Source organism: Anser cygnoides, chromosome 3, assembly GCF_040182565.1.
Source record: "Anser cygnoides isolate HZ-2024a breed goose chromosome 3, Taihu_goose_T2T_genome, whole genome shotgun sequence".
NCBI lineage: Eukaryota > Metazoa > Chordata > Aves > Anseriformes > Anatidae > Anser > Anser cygnoides.
Window position 1 is genome coordinate 39,785,855 of NC_089875.1, and position 25,070 is coordinate 39,810,924.

Consider the following 25,070-nt stretch of genomic DNA (forward strand, 5'->3'; position numbering starts at 1 on the left):
AGAGGTACCACATTATCTCTGAAAAATTCAGGGCTTCCACATGACCATTCTGTTGTGTTTTTACATAACACAGGAACACTTTTCTCCATCTTTCTAGGCTCCCTTTCCAACAGGACCTACTGCCTCTTCTGTGTCAGAGTAGATTAATTTCCTATACCAAAATCTTGTTTCATACCGGCATGCCAGTAAGCTTCTTGTGTGATAGCTAGACAAAGTCAGGGACCATGCAGAATCATATAGAGTAATAGTTAAAACAGCTAAGTGGCAGACATTTGAGAAAGATGTCCTACTGTTTTTTTTTTTTTAAAGTGCTTTACAAGTATTCCAGGCATGTCTCATTATGGGTTATTAAATATCTTTTATACGCTTTTTGTAATACCAGAGTGTTTCCCCAAATACTTGAGCTTTAGATGTGCACAGAGGTGGACTACTGAATGAGTGCATCTTCTAACCCTTGTACTTGAATGCTTTGCTTTGTGAAGGGGAGGCCACCATTGGAGCATTTAGAACAATGCTACGACTGGATTTGTGCTCTTATTTACTGATGAGAGCTTTCACTGAATACCTTGTGTATTTAGTCTCAAGGTAGAATAGACTGCCTGTATCATAAGTGGCTTCTAATTAGCTGAAAGGCTTCCATTCCTTCCCTATTCAAAGGGAACATTTTAGTTTTGTGTTACCAACTTTTGAAATTTTATTTTACATCTGTATTATTAAATGCTTTTGTTAAAATTTCAGTCTCTGGAGTTGTATAAATGGAAAACTTCAGTTTCATTGTACCTCCTCCTGCCCCCCTTTGTTCCTTCCCTGTACATCCTCCTGCAAAGTGCTTCTGAGAACGTTTTTCCCCTGCTAGATCAAATTGCGATCTTTGAATACTCAGAGAACATACTTATGATGTGTTCTGGGGCTGATTCTTGTTCTTTGTTGGCTGCAGAGCTTGCTGGTGGTAAAATATTAAATTGAATTTCAGTGCCCTCTACTGGCCACGTTGTCCTATTGAGCTCTTTGGAGTGTGTATGGGAAAAAGTGCCCACTAAAAAGCCAGTTTGTTTGTTATGGCACTGGAACCAACTCAGAACAAGTTGGAGATGCAGAAATAGGTTATTTTGAGTTATTTACTGTATTTCTGTCTTCACTGGATCATACATGATAGTGAACACTTAAGAAGTTGCAATTTCATTCTGTTTATTTTCTCTTACAGTTTCGACAATGCCTTTTGCAACTCCTGTGCTTTCGCTTGATGAGATTCCAGAGGACTGCGAAAGAGACCCCAGGAGAAGGGAATGACAAACCGATACGACCAATAGTAATGTCTCAAAAAGGAGGGGACAGGCCAAAGAAGAAAGTGACGTTTAGCTCTTCCTCTATCATTTTTATTATCACCAGTGATGACACTCCGCAAATAGATGATAACAGTAAACACAATGGAACAAAAGTAAATGTCATCCAAGTAAAGCCACTATAGCTGAAGAGTCACTGGAAACTGATGGACTGTTTCAGCTGGAGACTGGCTTCAGTGATAGTGCCAGTGGGCTGCCAAGGAAGCCATATTCATCTGTGAAGTACTGAGGTAATTCTGCATCTGAAGCTCTGCAGACAGTTGGGTTTTGGTCACAATACAGACATCTCTGCATCTGTGCTGAATTTGTGGATGGATGTTTTTACCCTGAATTTTCTTAAAGAGTATCATAGTGTTTAGTGGGTTTTACTCTACCTAGAGGCCAGTAACAAGTGGAGTCCTGCAGGGGTCTGTCTTGGGACCCATCCATCTTTATCAATGACCTGGAGGACGTGACAAGTGCACTCTTGTTGATTTTGAAGATAACTTCAAACTGGGCAGGAGCAGTCTGTAGGCTCAAGGACAGGGCTGCCATTCTGAAGATCTTGGTCAGGCTGGAGGAATGGTCTGACAGAAGTGTTAGAGAACTCAGAAAGATTAAATGCAGAGTCCTGCACCTGGTGAGGAAGAACCATGCGTAGCACAACAGGCTAGGCCCTGGCTGCCTAGGATGCAGCTCTGTGGAAAACGGCTGGTAGGCGGGCTGAAGTGATTATGCCTCTCGACTCAGCACTCATTAGACCATGTCTAGATACTGCATCCAGTTTTGGAACCTCTGATAGAAGAAAGGCGCCTGTAAACTGGAGTAAACTCAGTGGGGTACATCAAGATTGTCAGGGTTTGGAGCACTTGGCCTGTGAGAGAGACTGGTGGATCTGCATTTGATCAGGCTGGAGAAAAAATCTTCAGGGGACCCTAATAGCAACCTTCCAATAGCAATGAAGAGGTTTTCTAGAAGATGGAACCATGATGTTCAGGGTGATGCATGCTGAAAGGACGAGAGTTGAGCGTCAGCTGAAATAAGAGATTCAAACAGGATATAAGGAAAAAGTTTTCAAATCTGTAGACAGCCGAGCAATGGAAGAGGTTAGACTAGAGACTTCCCAAGACTTCTGCAGCCTGAGTTATCCTATAATTCCTTGAATTACTAGCACTCCCACTGCACAGAGCTCTTAGGAAAGAGAGATTTTTGAGGTTGGCTGGGGTTTAGTTTGTCTGACTTGGTGGTTTGCAGGGAAGAAAAAAAAAGTGGTATCCACAATGACTGGGGCTGTGGTTAAACCAACAGCCACCAGAAGGCTGCCCATGTGTACTTAGCAAGCCATTCTCTCCGTGCTATCTGGTGGGATTCCTGAGCTGTGTGGTGAGAAAAATCATACAGATCAAAGCACCAGGCACTGATAAAGGAGAATGTTTGTTTGTTTGTGTTTTATTAACATATGTACTTTAGGCATCTTTATCCTGCATACAAGTTATTCTGTACACGGAGCAGGAGCCTCAGCCTATATTAATGCTTAACCTGCTCTGGCAGTTTGGCAAAAGTAACAGTTAAAGAAGAGCAGGGGAACCTCTGCCTAAGTTGCAGTGTGAGTAATGACTGCCCTACTTAGAGGTCAGCAAAGAGAGCAGATAGAGATTTTTCTCACCTTTGTAAATGTTGCTGGTACCAAATGATGTCAGGATTCTGTTCTGGACATGGCTGCCTGTCACGTTGGATAAAGAAGTTAGAGAAATAATTTTCTAGTAATGGTGCTGATTCTCTACCACATCCATTACATTGGTAAGCACTTGGTAAAAGCTGTGTGAAAAAAACATTAAGAAATGACTTGATTCCTCTGGGGGTAAGTCTTTGAGAGGTATATGGGCAACATGCAGAATGACTGCCAGCACCATCAGATATTGATCTCATGGTAAGGAACAAAACTTTAAATAAAACAAAATCAGACCCCGAATGCAGAAGCTATCAGCTAGTTTCTGGGAGCAATGACCTCAACTCGAAACAAGTGACTGACATGTTTGTGCCAGTGCCTTTGAAGAGACAAATTCCTTATTCTTGTACCCTTCTAGAGTATCAGAACTAGTAATCTGGCTCCAAAAAGTACATCTAGAGTCCACTCTGTTTTCTAGATTAAACCATAATCCAAGAGAAAACAGATGTATATATACTTGTCTTTGTTTTTGTTATTTTTGTTTTCATGTTACTTTTGTTTTGCTATAAATGCATAGATAAATTATCTTATGATATCAAAGGTCTGCCCTTACAAAAGCATGTTTGTTTCAATGTTGAAAATTTCATTTTCAGCCAAGGATCACTACATCTATGCACATTTATATTTACAAAAGGAGAAAGATGTACATTAGTTCCATAAAATGATTCCATCCTTTTAATAAAATGTTTGATATTTTAGTGTTTTCTGTATATCGAGCTTTCAATAAGCAATTAAATTTATTTTATTTATATTAATGTGTTCTCAGTGAAATATTTTTTTCCATTGAGAGGGAGTTGGTTTGACATCACTGCCTCTTGGAGATAGCGTGAAGGGTATCATTAGGCACTGAGAAAACAATAACACTCCAAGATTGCAATTGATTTTTATTTATTTATTTATTTTTCTGGTAGAATAACTATAGGGTGAATTTAGTGTAAAGAGAAACTATCCATTATTCAGATTTCTGAAGGTAATCCAGATAATTAAGAATAACAGTATATGCATTTTTTTAATGATTCTTGTAAGACATGGTATTTACTGCTACAATACACAGAACAACTACAATTATATAACAATATAGGAAAACCAAACAGTAAAAACTATCATAAATTTGTTATTTTGGCTACTTTATGTAAATGGGTGGCCTAAAATGATACAATTTGTAAACCATTTAGAGTGACTTGTTGCAGCTCTGTAAAGTGCCACTAGCTCTGGAAATGTGGCCACGTGCAGTTAACATGCTGCCCTCTCATTTGCTCATCTTTTAACTGCAACAATTTTCTGTGGCTAACTGCAACAGTGATGCAAAATTCACACCCTGCTATAGAACTGAAGTATTGTAACATTCAGTCTTGAGAGTATCACCAGGTTATTTACAGATCTGTCATTGTTTTTTAATTTTAAGTCTGTCTTTCTTCTATTCTGGGGATGAACCATAACTGGCTAGTTTATTCCAATGGAGATGCAGAGATTTATGTGGGTCCTTTCTCTCCCATTACAGGGAATGGAAGAGGAAGATGCTTAGCATTCACATTTGGACCATTTACTGTTCCTAAAGTAACAGAAATTCAGAAAGAGGAAAAAAGAGGAAAGAAAGAGGAAAAAAAGGAGAAAGCATGAAGGGCAAAAGAATGAGAAGAGATGACAAGGGTACACAATTAATGCAAGTTTTAAATAAACTAGTTGAGAATTTTAATGATCCCATCATGCAAAGGGAAGCAGCAGGTGTGGTGAGTACCATGATAGCCTCAGAGTCAATCATTTCTTTTAACAGTTTCATTGAAACTATGGGATGTATAATGCAGATCTGCTCTGCAGCCTTATAACCATCCTTTTTCAGCTCCCAAAATAAGCTAGATTTATGCTGAATGTAACTGACTTCATGCAGAAAAGTTGGGTTTTATAGTGCTAAGACATTATCTTTTATCACAGTGATTGAATCAGTCAGGAAATCAGTATTCACAAGCATTATATTTTGTGCTCCTATTCTTTGCATACCAGCAGTAGCAGAGGATGCCATTTTCTGCTAAAATACTGCAGCAATAGCTGAGTGAAATGGATATTCAAGTATAGTATTTTGCTAAACTATCCAGAAAAAACAACCTTTAACAATATATTTATCCTTAGCTTATATCAACAGCCTGCAGCTCAAGAACAAAATTCAACTATATAATATTCAGATGTAAAGGAGAAAAAAAAATAATCTAGTGCTGGTGGCAAAAGATTTCACAAATTGATATCTGACCCACATATATATAAACAGCTCAGTATGAAAGTATCTGTTAGGTAATTAAGTATCTCTTTCAAGGAGTACAAGACATGCAGAAGCTCAACGGGTGCTGCAACCTGCATTTCTGGACACAAAAGCTGTACCAAGGCAAGATGTAACATAAGGTGAAGTTTTTGGAGACAAAGAATTGGGTAATGCAGTTTGGGAAGATTGGGCAGAGAAGGGATAGGAATATAAAACTGGCTTTGCAGCTGGGGGGACTCAGCCAGCACTGGAAAGTGCTGATGCCTCTATCTTCTATGATACAAATGTCCAATAATTTCATCAACAATAGTATCCATTGCTGCTGATGTGCTTTGGAAAGCCACTTCTATAAAATCTAAAGATAGTAAATCCAGGTATTAGATGAAAATAATTTGAAAAATCAAGAATCAAAGATCTGTGAAGTTATTTTGGGAAGCTACTACAGGCTGGAAGCCTGGAAAACAATCAGCAAGTCTTTGTCTTGTCAGACCTCAGTGAATAAAAGTGGGAATGGATGAGGCAATAAATACTATAGAGCTTTTTATGTGACTTTTTTGGGCAAATTTTGAAAACAAAAGTGTTTGTACTAGAAAAGGAAAACATCTTAATGGAAAAGGTTTGAGAACAAAAGCATAGAAGAGCAGCAGATTTGGAGGCCTAGAAGATGTGCATGGAAGAACACCAAAGGATGCAGATGTGTTTCTGAGCAGCAAAAATGTATGTAGCAGCTTCGAACCAGAAAACAAGGGAGCGGGAGGGCTTGGGCAAAACAATTTGTGTTACTGGCATTATATGGCATTTAATGTGAACTATACTGAGAAGTAATGTCTGTTTTACCACAGTTATTATTTCTTGACTCTTGTAAAGGAAATGGGGAGGAGGGTGTGAGGTTGGAACAGTCCCAGAGGGTGGGGATGAACGTTCTTGCCACTATTAAGGTTGCTGGTAGCTTCTGAGTTGGACTGGTACTTCCATGCGCCCCAGTCCCTCCCTCAGTGACCTCAGTGACAGCAATGGCAGGATCAAAAGCAGGAGGGAGACTCAGCCGTTTGAATTACAGAAGCTGATCTTTTTTTTTTTTTTTTTTTTTTCTGGCACAGGCAGTCTGTGCAGCCTTTTAGTCCCAGCTGCCTTACACCCAAGGCCTCTTTGCTGCTGTTCTGACCTGGCTATGTGTATAGGTTATCCACCTAAAGCTGAATGTTATGAATGCCTTTCTCTCTCTCTGCCTCTTTACCAGATTAGTATTGAGGATTTACTTGCAAGGAATTAAAGCTGAAGAGGAAATTAAATTGATTTTCACTACAAATTAGAATGCAGGTTATTAGCTGCAGGCTCAGCATCGAACACTTCCTGCACCTGGCTCTTCTGCACTTGTTTCGTTGCATTTTCGGCAGTGTTTGTGCTCCCTCTTGTGGTTAAGTCAGCATTTACTAATAGAACAAAGAGCCCGGCTGCCTGAAGTCTGTTTTCATTACACGTTAACGTTGCTGGAGCAGTACGTCTAAATCCACTTCTTGCCTTTCCGAAACTTTCTCCAGCTGAAAGCAGAATTCCATCTGGTACTTTGTAAAGCAGCCTGATGTCTGCTCTGATGAAGAACTGTTAGCCATGTTAGGCTAATCAGGCTTTCTTTATAGAGAGGTGATTGAGACTGAGGCCAGAATATGGTGTAGACTTATTAAACCTTACTTAACCTTATTTAACAGCCTTAACAGAAGTTATGCCTGCTGCAACCCTCATCATTATATTGACTGAAATTCTATTATATTAATGAGTTTCCAGGTGTAACTGAAATGGAATTTTGTCTCTATTGTGAATGGATCTGATACCAAAAATGAGAAAACACTCTTTGTCTTTACATGCCATGTTGTCTTCATGATTTATCTAATCAGCTAGTATCGCTGAAACTCAATACAGTGTGCCTTTGATTTAGTTTGCCATGCTGGTGTGAGTGGTGTAGTGAGCACGTGGGCAAGGCCACAATTGATATCTTGAATTGTGTCTGTTCAAATTCCACCTGCAATTGCCTTTTACTAAGGCATACTGAAGCCTTCAGAAAGAGACACTTAGAAAATCAGACAATATTTTATTTCTTTTTGCTAAATATGCAAGAAATACATTGCCTGGATTGTAAAATTTATTTTTCAAAGTTTTAGTAACATTTGTCTATGTGTTGGGTCTGAGGAAAGCTTAAGTACGTTTAATGGGCTGCTGAATGTGAATTCTAATTATCTTCCTTGAGGTAAAATATAGAAGAGGTTTTTGTCCACTTCTGAACCTTCTTTCATTACTGAGCTTCTATGGTCTTTTGGATAGATAGTAGAACATCTACATACATGACACATAACACAAGTCTAAACCTCCATTTCACATGCCATCTTCTATTAATCATGAATCACTCATTTGTAGAGAGAGTTGTAAAATAAATGATTTCTTTGAACCTCTCAGAAAACAATGAAGCTGTACAAATCATGGAAATATGTATGGGTTTCAGTCGCATGAAAAGTTTTTAAATGAGAGGATAGTAGGACAGGAGAAGGCAAAGAAGGTGTAGCAAGTAGGAAGGCATTCTTTTCTTTTCATAAATATTGGAACAATGCCTGATGTTTCTTCTAATGTAAGGATAAGATGGCAGTCATGTTCCTAGTACACATTTAGGATGTTTAAATGTATAAAGCAGCATATAAAGATGGTCACTAAATAAATAGTTCAATTAATGTAGCTATTTATGGCTATACAAAAAAATAATCTACCTCATGAATATTAGATGTAGTTAAAATTTTAAATAAAAGCTTAGATATAGCTGTCATCCTCCTGCCCTGAAGCTACTTCTAGTAAAGTTAATGGCATGTCTGGTTTCCAGAGAATTGCTATGAAATGGACTGACAGTGGGAAACATTCGCTTCACTAACTGTATTGAAATAGCTTATTGGTTTCTATAGTTGGAATAATGTGTGATAGAATAATAATCATATTTACTTTGAGCTTTCTCTAACTACATTTTATATGTCCAGGTCAGGCTACTGTTGTAAAAGACACTCAGCTTTTAAAAGGAATTTGGGAGAACATACGCTGCCAATTTCCAAGGTGAAATGAGAAATCAGTGATTAGAAATAGACACGTTGCTGCCTGAAGCAGACAGAACGTTTCCGAAGAACAGTATGTCCCAGGCCTTACCTTTCAAACATCATCTCATAATAACTAGTCCTTGAGACATTACAAAGAGGCATATAAATAATCATGTCTTTCTCGGAAAGATAAAGAATGACAAAAGAAAATATGTTCTAAATTGGCAAATAAAGGAGAAGTTGGTAACTGTCTTCCTTTCTTCTTCCTTTCTTTATATACTCATTTATTCTTCTTTGAATTTTTAGACTAACAAGGCATTGCTTTTTTTCTGTTTGAAGGACTTTCTATGTTCCTATTTTTCTATTCTTCAACCAGTTGCAACATTATTTCACTGACTGCATTCTTTTCTAACAGAAAGCCTCAAATATGTGGGGTCTGGTGAGTAAAGAGGGAAGTACAACATACTTGATATCTCCACCTTATTACAAGGAGGAATGTGAAGATAGCATCAGCTTGGCAGTGGGGAAGGGGACTGAACTGAGGTATACAGAAATTTTAAGAGGATGGTGTAAAGCGAGACAGCACTGGCAAGTATTTTAACGTGTCCATGTAGCTTGAGAAGTGCATTGGTTACGTACAAGACCATTTTTATCTGAATAATGTTTCACTCTGCAGAGGGAGCCATTGGGTTATCAAGCCAAGCATAACTATGGTATTTTTATTGCTGGAGTTTGACCTGTTTCTGTGTTCTTGGCAGACTTTTTCCCCTTTATATATATATATAAAAATACTTTTTTCTCCTTTATTCCCCTATATATATATATATATATATGTTCCCCTATATATCCCCCTTTATATATGTACATACATACATTATATATATGTATACAGACATATACTGTTAGTATTTGAATGAATATTTATGGATTTAGTTTTCTTCAGGCTTTGCTATGTTTCGGACAAGTTCTTCCTTGGGGGTGACAGTTACATGCTTAATGCTTTCTCTTCAAATGAAACAAGATAGGAAAGAAAGTCCATCCTGTTCTAGAGTGGCAAGGGCAATGTTTAAGTTATATAAAATGCAGCAGATCTCACAAGGGTACAAGTTGTCTTAACATAATATCAGGGTATACAGTTCTCTGTGCAAATGGGAGCAGCATTCTGCCATGACAGAGAAAAGGAGGAATGAGGTGCTTTCATGGGAAAGAAGATGCTGACCACCAGGGACAGTCTAATGTAACATGCACAGGGAAGAGCAGGGCATTACTGAACAGATTTTTATTAGTTGCTATTTTTAATTTTAATTATATTGTACCCCAGCTTGTTAGACTTCCCCAAAACTGGAAGGCTGCTATCCTGGATGTTCTTTGCTGGTCTGCTGGGGTGACAAAAGCCTATTCTAAGAGATCTTTAAATGCAAACAGAGCTTCAAGAGATATTTCTGTGCTAGGGAGTCATGCTACTTGTAAGTGAATGTGCTACCTCTTACTGTCAGAAATTCTCTGTTCAGTTAAGGTAGTTACTTTGCTTTCTTCTTGAGTAAATGTGCCACCAAATAAGGAACTCCGCTTATTTCAGAGCAGTACAAGTCTGAAGAAGATAAGTAATTCTCACCAGGCCATGTAAATCCACTTCCCAGTGTCCATGATGGTTTTCCATTGATTTTGGAGCCACTTTCCCAAATATAATTTGCTTAAAATTAAGGACAAGGATTGTTAATATTTTCTCAAGCTGGAGAATATACAACCAAGTTCTGGAAAATATGCTAGGTGGAAGAAAGTATCAGTGGGATAGGGAGGCCAGGAAGTGGGTGCTGCAAACTGCTCTCTCTATTCTCCTCTCAACCTGCAAAACACATGCTTTTCCTGCCTCCCACTTTTCCTCTGGGTCACTTTGTGTCCAAGTTAAGATGAATAACTCATAAAGGCAGAGTAAGCCCTTTTCTACATCCCTAATGGATTCAGTGTAGAACGTTTCTTTTACTGTACTTCAGTTTGCTTGTAAACATGGACATCTTTCACAGTAGTTTCATACGTCTGTAAAACTTGGTGCAAGCTCTTATTTTGGATTTTGGCTTTATTTTTTTTTCCCAAGTCCTCATATGTCTTTGTAGCTTAGTCATCTCTGCTACTGTGAATGGCCTTGGACAAGATACGGTCAAGCAAGATTAGTCTGTTGTCTTGGGTGTTTTCATATGAGTCTATTAATGATATTGCTTCCCACTGCATATGTGGAACTGCATATAGATCTGACAGACAGAAACAGTTCATAGCATTCCTGATCTGAGCAATGTTATTCTAGAAGTCCTGAAGGCTAAGAAATATTTTTCTGATAGATCTGACAGACAGAAACAGTTCATAGCATTCCTGATCTGAGCAATGTTATTCTATTGTTCAGGCAAACATATGTGGTACAATCATTTTACTCAATCTGTTGTTGCCCTGGAGGCTGGCAGCAAGAATCCACAAAGCTCTGCTGGCACTTAGCTCCTATCCGAAGACTTAGGTATCGACCATCTACACAGTATTGATGCCTTTTAAGAAGCATTTAGTATTTACAAAATGCTAAACAGAAGTATTGTTTCTACAATGTACTCCTTAAAACAACAAAACCACCACCAGCAAAACATAATCCTCTCTAAAATTGCATCCACTGCAATGACAGTACAACATACTCTTGATTCCTCAGTTGCAAAGGTGATCTCTGTGGTACAACATCACCAGAGACCAGACAGCCAGGAAGACCTGTCCTGCTCTTTGTGGTTGTTACCAGGTTTCAGAGCTTTCTTTGAAGCAACTGGAAGACAAGCTCATGACTTTTGCCAAGTAAAGCAGTCATCCTCTCTACAGGTCAGGCACTGGCAGGATTCAAAGGCACATTCTGCAACATGCTACAGATTGATTTGTTTATTTATTTTGGGTGGTCCTTTGGGAACACAGGACTTGGACTCAATGATCCTTGTGGATCCTTCCAGCTCAGATATTCTATGATTTAGTATCATTTAGTGTGATGTGTGTAGCATGAGTGTCCAAAATACACTGACCAAGCACTGAGTTCAGGTTTTACACTGACCTCTGTAGACCCTTCTCTGGTCTTCTCCAGACAAATGGGCAGATACAGATGGTATAGGTGTAGATAAAGTTCATGCTACATTTTCCCACTTATTTATCTTCTCATCATACCAGATTTACTGCAGGATAAATGATGAGCTGCATTTGATTGGTCTTCACTCTTTTTTACCTTGTTATTTTACTTTGTTGTCTGTATGTGTTTTCATATATATATATATTTATGTATATATAGGTTTTCACTGAGATTACCAAGGGCAGCTATCCTTAGTCACTTGCAAGGCACAATTAAGGTTACTGAATGAACATTCATCCTTTTTTTTTTTTCTGACACAGAAGGTTAAAGCTATGATCTCCACATATCACTAAAATGTGGACACAGTGACACAAAGTAAAAAAGTATTGGAATGACTGGTAAGAACCAGATTGCTGGTTAGGCAATTCCCAAACAAACCAGAGCTCCACAATCTATGAATAATGCCATGAGAAAGATGCAGCAAGCATGAGATGGGCTCAAGGCCTTTGATGGAGGAGACTCAGGCTAGATGTGGCAACTTGAGTGCAGGTTGCAAAGAAAAGAGTCACTAAGACCTGAGCTTGTGAAGCTGAGTGGGGCTGAAGAGCCAGGAGAACAGCCTGTTGTTCAAGAGTAGTCTGTGAATAAGGAATCAGTGCTGCTGAGTCCTGAAACACTGTCCAGGGAGTGTGAAACTAGCATCTGTCTAACCCCTTGGGATGGACTGCCTGGAGTGAATGTCATTGGTTGTAAACTGGGAGAAGCCTGTTTTTGCGATGTTGTATGAAGCTAGCCACAGAAGGCAAGAGGGAAGAAGTTGTTACCTTTTCCTACCCATCAGTATCCCTGCAGGTCTGAGTTCCAACTTTGGAGCACTGGAGCTCCATGGTAACAAGTCTGAATTCTTTTGTGGGCGTTGGGAGCAATGTCCAAGGGCTTGGTTACGTGTGAGCTTGTACAGGGCCTTTGGATCTTATAACTTTTTCAAGTGTAAGAGTGAAAGTAGATCTATGCTCACTTCCTTCACCAAAATCAAGAACTGTAACTATGGAATTACCTAAAAATGGAGAACAAGAATAGTTTGGGAGCCTGCCTGCCTTCCTGTCTTGAGCATAATACTATGAACTTCACCTGGACAGCTTAGTTCCATGGCAGCTAATCACCTAGCAGCCAGGCTGTCAGATGTAATAATGCTGTATCCAGATGCATGATCTGGCCCCATTCTTTATGATTATGTCGAGTGGCTCGCAGTTTGAGGCAAGCTGTTGTCTGGACTGTGCTCAGTGTGCGCATCATGATCATTGCTATTTTTTTTTTTTATGACTTTGACACCAATGAACACAATTCCACTAAATGGTGTGATTTTCTTGAAATCATGCTTTCTGGCTGAAAATCATTTCATTGAATTATTTTTGGCTAGCACTACTTGGTAAGAATCAGACAAAGGTCTTTCAGTCTTTTCCATAAATAAAAAGTGCTTGTCCTTAAACGTGTTTATATCATCCTAAATCTGTAGGGGTTTTTGTCGTTTCAAACTGAGCAGCTGCTGAAGTATTATGGGGTTGAACCAGCAATAGTTAATGCTGCTATAAATGTAGCAGAAGAGATAGAGGGAAGCTGATGAAAATATTACCCCTGAAAACCACATTCTAATCTGAATAGCTTTCCTTGGGAGAAGATCATTAACCTGAAAAAGACAGTTCTGACTTCTCCATAAAGATTAATGCACTGTCAATTGACAAATTTACTTTTCCTGGGAATCTTTGAAGTCCAATGTTTTTAGTTCCTATAAACTTGTAGTCGTGATCTGAATCTAAAATAGTTTTCAACTTGTTTTTTTCATGTCATTGGCAACCAGTGGAATGGAGATGCTGCCAAATCAAGATGGCACGGATTTCCATACATTCAGCATTTTGGGGAGAAAAACTGCACGGGATGCAAGGCAAAAGGGACCCAAAAGATAAAGCTCCAATAGAACCTACGTGAGTCCTGAAGCAGTGGGTATCTCCATTTTGGCTCCTCCATCACTGTATGACCTGACCGCCCCAAATTATTCTCACATTGCTCTGCAGTGGGACAGTAGTAGATCTCATCCAAGTAACCAAGCTACAGAAATGTCACACAGGAAAGTCTGTGGCAGCAGGAGGAATGCTTTCCCATAGTTTGGTGCTCACTGGGCTGTCCTACTCCTGAACAGACAACCTCTCCAACAGAGATTTGAACCACTTTTCTTGCCGGGCAAGAAGATACATTTACTGCTGCTAACAAGGAAGGAGAAGAAAGCAGGTCCTGCACAGAGAGCCACAGGGGGGTGATTTGTCTGATGGTGAAAGTAATTGTCATTCATTAAATACCTTGCAATCTCAATCTCAACCTTCAGCACTGCCTTCCTTAACAGTTATTTTGGGATTCAAGAACATTTGAAAGTTACATTTAATTCCAGTGTCTAATTATTTTTTTTAATCCTCATTTTAAAAAGCTGTTGAAATAAAGGTCACAAAATGCTAACTATAAATTTCCCAGGTCACTGCCTTTCAGTGGCTGTTGCCAGAGTGAGCGAAAATGTTATAATATGGGTTAAATATCTTCAACTATGTTTTCACTCCTGCTATCCTAGCAAACATGAGCATCACAAGGCATAATGATTTAGTAGACATTTTTCCATGGCTTAGTATGACCATCAAGTTGATATAAGAATCTCTTTTAAATACTGTTGTTAGTAGTAATAGCACTGCTAGACATTTCTTTTTATCCGCTAATGACTTAGTTTCAGGGTACACTGGTAGACATTGTGGCTGTCTGTTTTCCATAGTGCAGCATAAATTAAGTCATCAGAAGTTTAAATCTTTAAAATGCTGAACAGACAAAAGCTAACTTTGCCTGTCTTGGAGACAGACATTCCCTTAATTTTGTGAAAACAGAGCTCAGAGGTTTAGAGCCTTCCCAGCTTGGAGTCTCAGTCAGACTTCATCATCTGTCAAATTTCCCTACAGTCACTCTCATAGTTGGCTCTCAGTATTATACTGCACCCCTAGCAGCAGTAAAATTTAGTAAATTATTAACAATATAACAAAAGTAAGTTGTTCGGGGCTGAACTTTTTGCTTTGTTTTCATATTGTGCCTGTCCTGGTCAATATTAACCCTAAGTATTTGGCAGCCTACTTTGCAATTTGTGGTGTCTCATATGGAAAGAAACAGTGTTAACATTCTCATTATCTCCTATGCAAGAAATCTAGCTGGATGAAATTTTATCATGTGCAGTTGTAGCTCCAAATGGACAAGAGAGATCATTGTTGTGGAGACTGTTCGGATAGCCTAGGATTGAGTTTGGATAATAAAATACTGTGTAATGTTCATGGATGTGAACTTCGTTGTGGAATGCCTTGGCAATACCAGGAGCAGTGGTTGGACCCATGTAGGGTGGATAAGCAACCATGTAGTTAACCAGGAAAATAAGTGCAGCCTGAAACAAAGCATCGCTAGCGCTTGGATGAAGCAACACTTAGAAGAGGAGGAGAGAACAAAATCTGTTTGTAGCTATAAAATAGGGGTTCGGCCTAGGCCAAGCCACTGATTGGCAGTGAATTATGCCCAGACCCATTGCAAGGGCAGGGCAAAAAGCACACAGCAGTAAAGGTGCTGCCCAGGATGTGGGGAGGCAGATCTCTGACAGGTATCTGTGCAGGAGGTGAGAGCAGAGGGCACTTCAAGAAGCTGGCAGAAATCTGATAGCCATAGTAATAGCTATCTTCTCCCTCAGGCTATCCTTCTGAAAATAGGATAGCTGCTTATAGTGTAGCTCTTTTGTTGGTGATATACAGAAGCTGCATTTTAGCAGCTGATTTTCCAAAGATATCACTCAGAAAAAGCCTCCCAAAATCTGTACCAAAAATAAATAAGAAACTCCATTTAACATGGGCTGGATGACAAATGGTTGTTACAGCTGAGTTTGCTGAGTCAGAGGATACATCTCCGAGGTCAGCTGGTTGCTATCAGCTGTGCTTGCTCTCTGCAGAAGAGGTTACATTCAGTGGGAGATGGGTGTAGGCAGTGCTCTTCAGAGTTAAACACAATCATTTAACAGATGAAATTGCCTTTATTATCTGAGGAGTTTTTTTTTTAAGTGAGGCTATTCCATTCCTCCTCCCTCTCTTTGCATTGGTGTTGAGAGCTGCTATTGTTTACAGGAAGCATTGAGAGAGAAGCTAAGCTGCAGACCCAGCAGAGCTCCTCAAGGCCAGCTCTTGCGTAGCAGTTGTCTATAAACAGCATTGTGCACACGCTGTCAAGGTCTGTGGGCTTTTCATTCCCAGCAGCTGCCATTTTCTGTTAGCGGTAATTGGGAGGTAAATCAGGGCCTCATGATATATCAAGCCACTGATTCAGAGCTTCACTTCTCCTACTCCCTTTGGTCTGCACAAGCACTGAGAAGCCGTTAGCAGGAGTTTCAGGTTAATATTTTCAGGTTAGTATCCAAGAGGATGCTTGGATATCACAAAGGAGCACTGGAATTCAAGGGCAGCAAAACTATAGTGCAGGCAAAGAAACACATGTGCTTTAGGGTTTTAAATACAACAGTGAAACCCAATAAGATACAGCTATGTGAAATACATGGGGCTGTCTGTGACTCTCTCAGCAGAACAAATTAAACTAAGATTAAATTCCTTCAGGCCAACTGTAACAGCAAGCTCTGACCCATATTGGTAGTATTTTGCATTAACATTAAGGAGAAATAGGCAGCTCCCCAGCTGCTCTTTTCTATTCCCTCTAGTGCTGAACAGAACTGGGCACAGGGCAACCCCAGGCCTAACTTTGATGCCACAATGACACTTGGAAATGTTAAATTGATGCCAGATTATGATGACACATGAGACAGAAGAAAAGCTGCAAGCATAAACAGGTTTCCTTCTGTGTGGGTCTCTAAGCATCCTCAGCAGGGTGTGCAATTCTCCCACAAGGAAATGCTAAAGTGTCAGTGCTCCATGTTAGCTTCTGGCTCTGTACGTAGGCATTTTGTTTCCTATCGTGTCATGATCACACTCTTTAGGCAATACTAAGTACTCCCCCCCCACACCTTTTTTTTTTTTCTTATCCAGAAACTGTTTCCAAACATTTTTGTGTTTTGACTTGTACAGTTTTACACCTTGCTCTTTCTTCCTTGGTCCACAACTCCATGTTGCATCTGATTTTACTCTATATGGTATGGTGCCATTTACAAAAGCTGGGTGCTATTTCTTTGTTCCGTTAGCCCCTAAAACCAGTTTTGTCCAGTTACAGGTCTGAACTTCTCTCATTGACTACTGTTTATAGCTGTAGGCTCCTAGGTCAGCCTGTGGCCTGCCTCTGTTCATCCCATGCCCGCACTCCTCTGCACTGCATCTGGTGCAGCCACTGCTCAAGTCTTCTCCCGTCAGACTGGGCCTCTGTTTCTTTATGCTACATCATTATGGTAGAGCTGTAAAGATCTCATTCTATAGGAAATATTAAATTTTTACTTGTTGCTATTGTCTATGGAAAAAAAAAAAAAGGTTATTACAGTACAAAGAAAAGTAAAAGTAAAGAAAAATAGCCACAGTTGCCTGGTCATTGGAAAAATCCATGTTACAGCCAAACCAAGTGAAATGAAAGCCACAGGCAGGTCAAGATGAGTCCAGACAGAGCAAGCTGACAATATGACAATCTTCGGTCACGAGGACTTGCAAACACACCACAAAGGCTGCCACTTGTGACTAGCAATGGCAACACTTTCCTGGCAGCTGCTGTTTGTAACACATAAGGAAAGATGCATGTTTGGGTTGTGGGTGCAGTGCTGTTATGGCATCCCCCCAGCTCAATCCAGAACCTCCATTCTTGTTCGCATTTATATCTGTGACAACGCTTCCTTTATTGCCCTAGGGGCAGTGTATTTCTCTCTCAAGCTGCAAAATGTCACAGGAGACTTCACTTTCAAGCTGTAGTTACCTTGGGCAGTGACAAAGCATGGAAGCTTTAAGCTGAAAAAGAGGATACGATGAGTAAGGAGTGTCTTCAGTTAGGAAACTTAAATAATGTTCTGCAACCTTGATTGCCTTGCTACCTGCAAAAGCCATAATGAAACATCTTGTCTTTAAAGCCAGATTTGCTTTCTGAACTCCTGCTGGGCGTTCAGGCTGTTATATATGAGAATGTATTCTTCCAAGTGGAACACGGGGGCTGACTGCAGAAGCAAAAACTGGGGCAGGCTTATACCTGATGTCATTCTTTAAAGACACATCAGTGCTGAACCCTGTGTTTAAAAAAAACTGTCTGCTGTAAGATCAGTCGATATATTGGATTCTTCATGTCTGAGGGAATGATGTGTTCTCAAAGTCAGTTTACAGTCACCCTACACTGTGCTCTGTTAGAGTTATCTTAGGCAACAAAAGACTAATGAGGATGCCATCAGTTTGTTGCTAGAGATGCACCCTTCAGTTCCAGTGACAAAACAGCTGGAATTTTAACTGCTTTCTTCATTACTGACCCTGGAAGTGTCCTGTGGGGAGAAAGCACTGCCAAACTCAGGGCTATAGTATTGAGAAACTGTTTTGTTTTGTTTTTTTTCTTCACTTTTTAGTGCCTTAAATCTGAGATAGAGTGTAATTCCCTCAACTCTTTTCTGTCAAGCAGCTGTGGCAGCTAAACCAAGACGAATGGCTTGTCAGCTGTCAGTGGAGAGATGTTATAAAGCCTTCACAGGTAGCATTTTGCTGTCAGCTGCTTCAGAGGTGTCATGAATTGAAGAGGCCTGCAGAGTGAATTTTCGTCACTGAACTAACTTGGTGCTGCTCAGCAGCATGGCTAAAACCAAATTTTGAAATCCTAAGCATGAAAAAATGTAAGCAGAGACCTATTTGCTCAAGTCATGAGAAGAGAAGGTGGTAGTAGAAGGGACAGAGGTAGGATCCAGAGCCAGAGGAAGGATGTGGGGGAACCACTTTTCCTCTCCTGCTGCTGCTGGGTGATCAGGAGGTGTGTCAGCAGCAACCGGTGGGTCTTGCGTTCCCTCTGTTTCTTCTCCACATCCTCCTTTTCCCAGTCATCTCACCATCTTCCTTCTGCTCCTCTAATATATTTCCAATCCTACATCATCTGTTAGTAGCAAGAGGTATGTGCCCTTGGTTGCTTTTCAGGACTTCAGTGAGGCAAAATAGGCACCAGGACCGCAAACACATTGGAGCCCCCAGGCAGTTTTGCCATTCTCCACATTGCCTCATGCCTCAGCACAGAGCTGTGTGGTTGGGGGGGGGGGGGGGGGGCGGGTTAGGAACTGTTTGCAGCATCGGTGATGCCTTGATGATGCAAAGGTTTACTCAGAAATGTCATCCTGGGAGTAGAGCCACTAAGCTTATTGCAATCAGGTCAGAACTCCAGTCATTTTGTGGGGCTGGGGTAACTTAAGCCCACCTGAGACCTGTAGTGAAAGGATCCCACTTCATTAATGACTTCTGAGCTAAAAGAGAGCTAGTGTAATCTTGAGGGTACTGGAAGTCCCCAGTCCCCCAGGGCCACCCTCCATTTAATAACATTTGCAAACATTTCAGAGCGTGGCTCCTCAGGCACCTCCACACTTCACCTCTTCTTTCCCCCGAAAGAGAAGCAAGTTCCACAAAAGCTGCTTTTATGGCCTTCGCTTTTGTGAATTATCCTGGCTTGTCAGGCAGGAAAAAAAAAAAAAAAAAAAAAAAAGAGCTAGAAAAAGAGAGGTTTTGAACTTCCACGTTTGTCCTCTGTAATTAAGTGTGCTGGGAGGCACAGAGCTGTCAAGAACATGAGAGGTAGATTTCAGCGACAGATTTGAAAGGTTTGTCTTAGTGTAAAAACTTCCTGTTTAATTACCAAAAAAAAGCTCCTCCTCTTAGAAATACTAACCGGCGGTCACTGCAAGCTCACAAATGCAAGGGAGAGGAAGGGGAGAAGAGGAAATGTCACTTGAAGGTTTCATTAATGTGAAGAGCTGTTTAATAAGTCCATGCTCGTATCTATTTATCAGCCTGACAGCTGCTTCCCTCCTCTCCGCCCCACTGTTTGGTGACATCATGTTTGCTTCTCCATTTCTGAGAATTTAATGTTAATGCAGCAAAACTGGTGTAAAAAGTGCCTGGTGTGGGGAATAACGGAGCTAGTGGAAATGAAATCTTTCATTGATTTTTCTTGAAAGGAAAGGTGACCCTACACTGCGTGAAGCTGTAACCATGGCAGCAGATCTAGTCATGGGGAAAAAAAAATGATGCTGCTTTTACAGTAGGAGGTGGAAATGGACACTGTGAGCTGAATGTTTTCAAGCCCGTGATTGGAACCCCGAGACATTTTCATTTAATAAGCTTTGACTTTGGAGATGGATTGTGCTGCTGTATTCCTCACAGAAGAGACATCCGTGGGAAGAGAACATATTCGGTAATTGGGCCACAGCAACACCAAGAAGCCGAGGGACACTTGTGCTAGAAGAAAGCTGAATCTCTGATGATTACAGTTATAACAGGTGTCAGGGATACAACAGGGTGTCCCAGATATGCAGGGACCAACTGTTACTTAGATAAAGGACCATTATTTACATCACTGGCTGCAGAAAGGGGCCTTGAAGCATTAAAAAGGGCTAGGATATAACCAGGAATTCAGGCCATAATGTTTTTGGGGCACTTAAAGTCTCTCAAGTACTTTAGAAAGAGCTAATTCTCATTATTGTCTGGGAAAGAGGGCAGCACAGATACTGAAGTGGCAAGGTCAGCTTGCTTGCCTAAAGCCAGAGAGAAAATCTATGTCAGAGCTAGTACTAGAAAGCATGATTTGCAATCCCACGCTCAGTGCATCCCGATCCTGCACCAGTTGCCCCCACAGCTCCCTGCAGAGCCAAGCAGGCTGTGGTTGCTGGTGCATGTTGTCCTAAAACACATGCAGCTTCTTTTTGGATGCTGGAGAGACTCCCACATGTGGAGACCGCCGAGGGGCCCTGTCCAGCAGCTGGATGCTCACCCCGGTTGGTGCCACAGGTGAGCACAGTGTTTCATCTAGTCGGCACTGTATGCTTCAGTTAGGATGCCAGTTCCTCCTTGTAATTTGATCAAGAAAAGTCAATGAACTTCAGAAACAGAGAGCTTGTTTTGAAGCAGCATTTTGTTTCTGAAAGCAATTTTGTAATCCCTGCTGTGCTAAGTAACCACTATAAAGCTGAAAACACTTGTCCTTGCAATGCCAGGTAAAAAAAAAAAGTGGCATATGTAAAAGCTGGTGCTTCTGCTTGTTTTAGATGGAGTTTACCCTGCAGAAGTAATCTCTGCAGTAATGCACATCCAGCTAAAATGCACAGGAAATAAGAGAAGGCAATGTGCAACTTCAAGTAGAGCCTTCAAATATAGCAATACCAGGAATCTTGCTAACTGTGACAGCTGGGCATGCTGCATGCTTTCCCTAGAGGGTTAGATGCTTTTAGGATGTAATATCAAATGTTCCACTTTTAAATCCAGGCATCTGATCTCAATATTTCTAACTGGTTTTACAAAAGATTCTGGCCTTTTTTGTGCATCCTGGAGAGAGGACTGGTGGAAAACTCGCTGCACAGAGGCCACCCACATTGCCAGTGGAGCCATTAAGAAGCCTGTGGCGCAGCAGGTTGAGCAGCCCTTGTTGCTAACCCATCCATGCTCCAACAAAGACATCCATTGGTATTTATATCTATGGTGCCGTCACCTGGTGTAGCACAAGCTATTGACTGCAATGACAGTGCGGTACCCTCACCTGATTCAGCCTGCCCTGGTTTCAGAAACCACACAAACGCTGTTTGACCACACATGTGGTCCCTCCCGTACTGTCCCTGGGGGGAGCTGAGCTTACTGCAGTGAGCAGCAGTTGTACCAAGCCCTTGAAGGAGCTTCAGGTGTGGTGTCTGAATCTCCTTCCTCGCTCTGTGGGAAAGTGACTTTCAGTGGGCAATGGGGGGGGAAGGGAATTTGTTTCAGTAGGCACTGGGGAGTGAAAGAGTCCTCAAAAAGATTGATTTGAGGATAAAGATAAAAGGAGAGAAGCAGAGGTCAGAGAAAAGGGCAAGTGTGAATGCTAGAGAATCAGAGGATGAGAGAAAGGGAAATTAAAAAATTATGGCAAACACCTTAATGATCTTGCTTGTGGATTTCAAAGGAGGAGAAGGATCAGACTTCCTTCAGTTCTGGGTCATTGCTGGAAGACTTCACTCAGATCCTCTGGAGATGCATTTTCCGTCTTGACAACTAACAGTGTTTGTGCAGGCTGACTGGTAAATCTTTTTTTCAGTAGACTAATCTGCTGTTGGGATTTTTCTAGCACCATTTTTTTTTTTTTGAGAAGAAATTGGAATAGAAATAGAAAGAGACAATAAGGCAGATCTCTCTGCTTTACCCACTTCTCTTTCACATGAAACCCTGTTCTTCCCACCACATAAGTAATTCTGGATCTGTGTAGAGAATATATGTAACTGTGATAGCAAATCGGAATGAAGAAAGGGAGAACCAGTCACATAAGGACAGGAAAATAGAAAAGAAAAGAACACAGCATTCAAGGGGAGGAGAGTATGTAGACAATAGTGGACATGAGGTAAAAAACTGAAGCAATGTGATTTTTAAGGGAAAATTTTGATGCAGATGGACAGATTTAGGATATAAAATAGCAGATAAAGATACAAGCAGTAAAGGGATATATGAGGTTAAGGAAGATTTTGTTCCCAAATTGTATTCAGGCAGTAGGTAATACTTCCAATGCTGTTTCAGTTTTATCAAATTGTTTTAAAAAAGAAATGAAAATAACAACAACAACAAAAGCCTAACAAATGCCTTTCATCTGAAAGTTTTAATAAACCTGTAAAGGTTGGTTTTGCATAACCTAAGCAGAACTAACAAGGCATATTTCTAAATGACTAAAGTAGCTTGTTAGAAGCCTTTGGCAAGACTAACTTTGTGTGAGTCAGGTCAGCATATTGAAAAGGCATAATAATATTCCCAACAGGAGACGAAAATATCCAGTTTTTCAGAAATCTGATTTTTGCTGTGTTGTGATCAGCTGCATTTTGTTGCCACATTGTGCTAGAAGTTTATTAATTGTGAAGCCACATAATGCATAAATGCCTTCTAGTGACATCCATAGCCTGAAAAATCTTCCGTTTGCTTAGAAAAGGTAATGCTAATGGCATGCTCATGAAATATTTTTATTCTGAGAGCTCAGAATAGTCCACAAAATGCCATAATGCGCGCTGATCTGGATAACCATACTATTAAAAAGTTCTTTAGGCTTTGCTACGGCTCAGTTTCAAAGTGTATGGTAAATATCAGTGAATATGTGCATATGAATGTGTGTATGTATATGTGAAGAAAAAAAAGGAAAAATGCGTACACACAAAGGGCAAAGGAAAACTGATGGTGTAGAACATTCACCTTATCATGGAGCTGTATCTGTACTACATTATATGTTTTATATAAGAATTTAGTTTTGGATCCTGGAAATGCTAATCACTGCTTCTAATAAACACATGTTCTTTAGATCAAAAATGCATTAAACTCCTAAAACCTCTTAGGAGATGCCTGCATCTCCCTCACTGACAGCTGTGTGGTCATAATCTAAGCCAACAGGGGATCAACAAACTAATGAGAAAGTCTTTTGATGGAGGTGACAGAGCTGAACGCCCACGTCGGCAAAAGCCTGAGGCAGGTGCCTGTTAGTCTGAGCATACAGAACGCAGCTACTTCAAAAACAAGGCATACAGTGATTGAGCTAAGTCATAAATTACTTCAAAACTGGCCTTTGTTACCAACAATTTTTCTCACCTCCTTTCTCCTTGTGTCCTCCCCTCCCCCCTGCATTGTATTTATTTGGATAGAGGATTCACATCAGTACATGACCAGTGATTAGTTCCACCATATTAAAAAAGAAGTTAGATCACAAAGGGAATGGCAATGCTTTTTGCTTGTCTAATTACCAGGCTAACTGCTTCCCTGCTTGTGATTCATGTTGGAGATATCAAATGCTGACTTACAGTACAAAAAAACAAATCCTGCTCTATACAAACTAGAGAGTGAAGAATGCCATCAGCTTGGCTAGGAGCTTATATGAAGAGAGCTGGGGATCCAGCCTCTGGGGGGTGTGAGCCACCTATTCACTGGTTAGGCTAAAGGAATTAGAGGAACACTAAATTACGCCTGTTGGGATAATGACTAACATTGCATATCAAAATCATGTAGGTCATTGTTTTGCTTTTTTATTAGATAACTGCTTGTTCTTCCATACAACTCAGTTAGGGTGCTCTTTCCCAAGTTTGTATTGTATCAAATACTCTGTTGCACTCATCATTTTGGCTTATGAACAGTAATTCCCCAGGCAAATCTTTTTTCCATCACCACCTTGCTTGCATGAACATGTGGCTTGAATGCTGAACATTCTTTCTTGTCCAGGTACCTTTATTCCTATTCCAATTAGAATTGCAGGCAAATGTTAAAGACATAAAAGTGTTTCCAAATAAGAAGCTGAGCACTGAGTATTGTTCAGGGCCCACTGGTTTCCTTCAGCAGTGTCCTTCACCTGACAGTGAACTAAGGTCTTCCACAGACAGAGGGCTGCTCTGAGAGATGTCATGCAAAGGGAGAGGAAGACTTTACTTCATGATGGGGTGGAGATAAAAATAACCACTTGACATCCTTCAACCTGTATTTTTAAAGTGCCGGGGAGGTCTAGATCATGTTTTCTTACGCTCTATAATTCCTGCCTGCAAACTGCTCCGTTACTTGGAACGTGAATACTACTGTATCACTAGGAAGCATATCAAGCATTGCACTGGCACTAGATCTGACAGTAATGATGCCCTTTGTTTAGTATAATCTTGGAAAGTGAATTGTGCAGTTTTTCAGTATTCCTCTTCTGAGAGCGTGGCTTCAGTTTCTTGCTCTCAGGCTACATAACCAATTGCATTTTATTGTTTCATGGGGGCAAGAAGAGGATGTAATTAAATAAATACTCTTAGACTAAGATTTGTGCCCATCAGGATGTATGAGAATTACATGGTTATTGTAAGCCTGTACCTGTGTGTGTGTGGAGTGCTCAACCCTTGCCTACCCTTCTGGCCAGTGGTCACCATCCTCTCTGGCTGCAGCTGGCAAGCCAGAGGAGTACCTTGGGGCAAGGGGGACAGAAAAGCTCGAGAAGAGGGCTGCAGGACACTCTGTTACTGGTTTTCTGTTCTTGCGTCTTCTTCAGTAGCCCATTCAGTTTATGTATACATGAGTTTACTTTAAATTCCAGTCCCAGAGGAAAGAAATTTGGGAATAACCTTCATGAGGAAAGAGCTTCACTGTGTCCAGCTCCTTCGGATTTCTCTCTAAATTCAGTTCTTTTGAACCTCTGAACCAGAGGGCATGAAAGCCACACAGACAGGAGAGTTACTTACTGCTCTCTTTGAGAAGATCAGTGCAGCTGAAAATCTGTCTTCTCCTTCCTTAATCCTGTCTCCCCTTTTCTTTCATGGTTCAGTGTCAGGGAATCAAAATGCCAGGCAGAATATTCAGCAGCTAATAGGTGAAAGGATCAGCAAAATAAAATAACTAGGATCAGTGGGAGAAAGTTAACCTTATTCTGTGAG

The 25,070-nt window shown here is 40.5% G+C and overlaps 1 protein-coding gene and 1 long non-coding RNA gene across 6 annotated transcripts in view; one reads left to right on the forward strand and one right to left on the reverse strand.

Moving 5' to 3' along the window:
* Positions 1-16,444, forward strand: part of OPN3 (opsin 3) — a 34,425-nt gene extending 17,981 nt beyond the window's left edge. The window contains exons 4-8 of one of the 5 annotated variants that reach the window (XR_010830257.1): positions 1,205-1,573; positions 4,553-4,781; positions 5,360-6,022; positions 13,320-13,443; positions 13,534-16,444. Coding sequence is in view for 1 of the 5 variants with exons in the window: in XM_013201344.3 (XP_013056798.3) it covers positions 1,205-1,468 (264 nt within the window). In the remaining 4 variants the exon portion in view is untranslated. Of the gene's footprint in view, positions 1-1,204; positions 3,794-4,552; positions 4,782-5,359; positions 6,023-13,319 lie in introns of those variants that run through there. The other 4 variants (XR_010830255.1, XR_007169426.2, XR_010830256.1 and 1 more) reach the window with 4 other exon arrangements.
* Positions 2,237-12,798, reverse strand: LOC136790388 (uncharacterized). Its single transcript, XR_010830262.1, has 3 exons — positions 12,286-12,798; positions 2,989-3,045; positions 2,237-2,356 (listed from the first exon to the last, which is right to left on the reverse strand). It is a non-coding gene; the product is annotated as an uncharacterized lncRNA (long non-coding RNA).
* Positions 16,445-25,070: the final 8,626 nt, after the last annotated feature.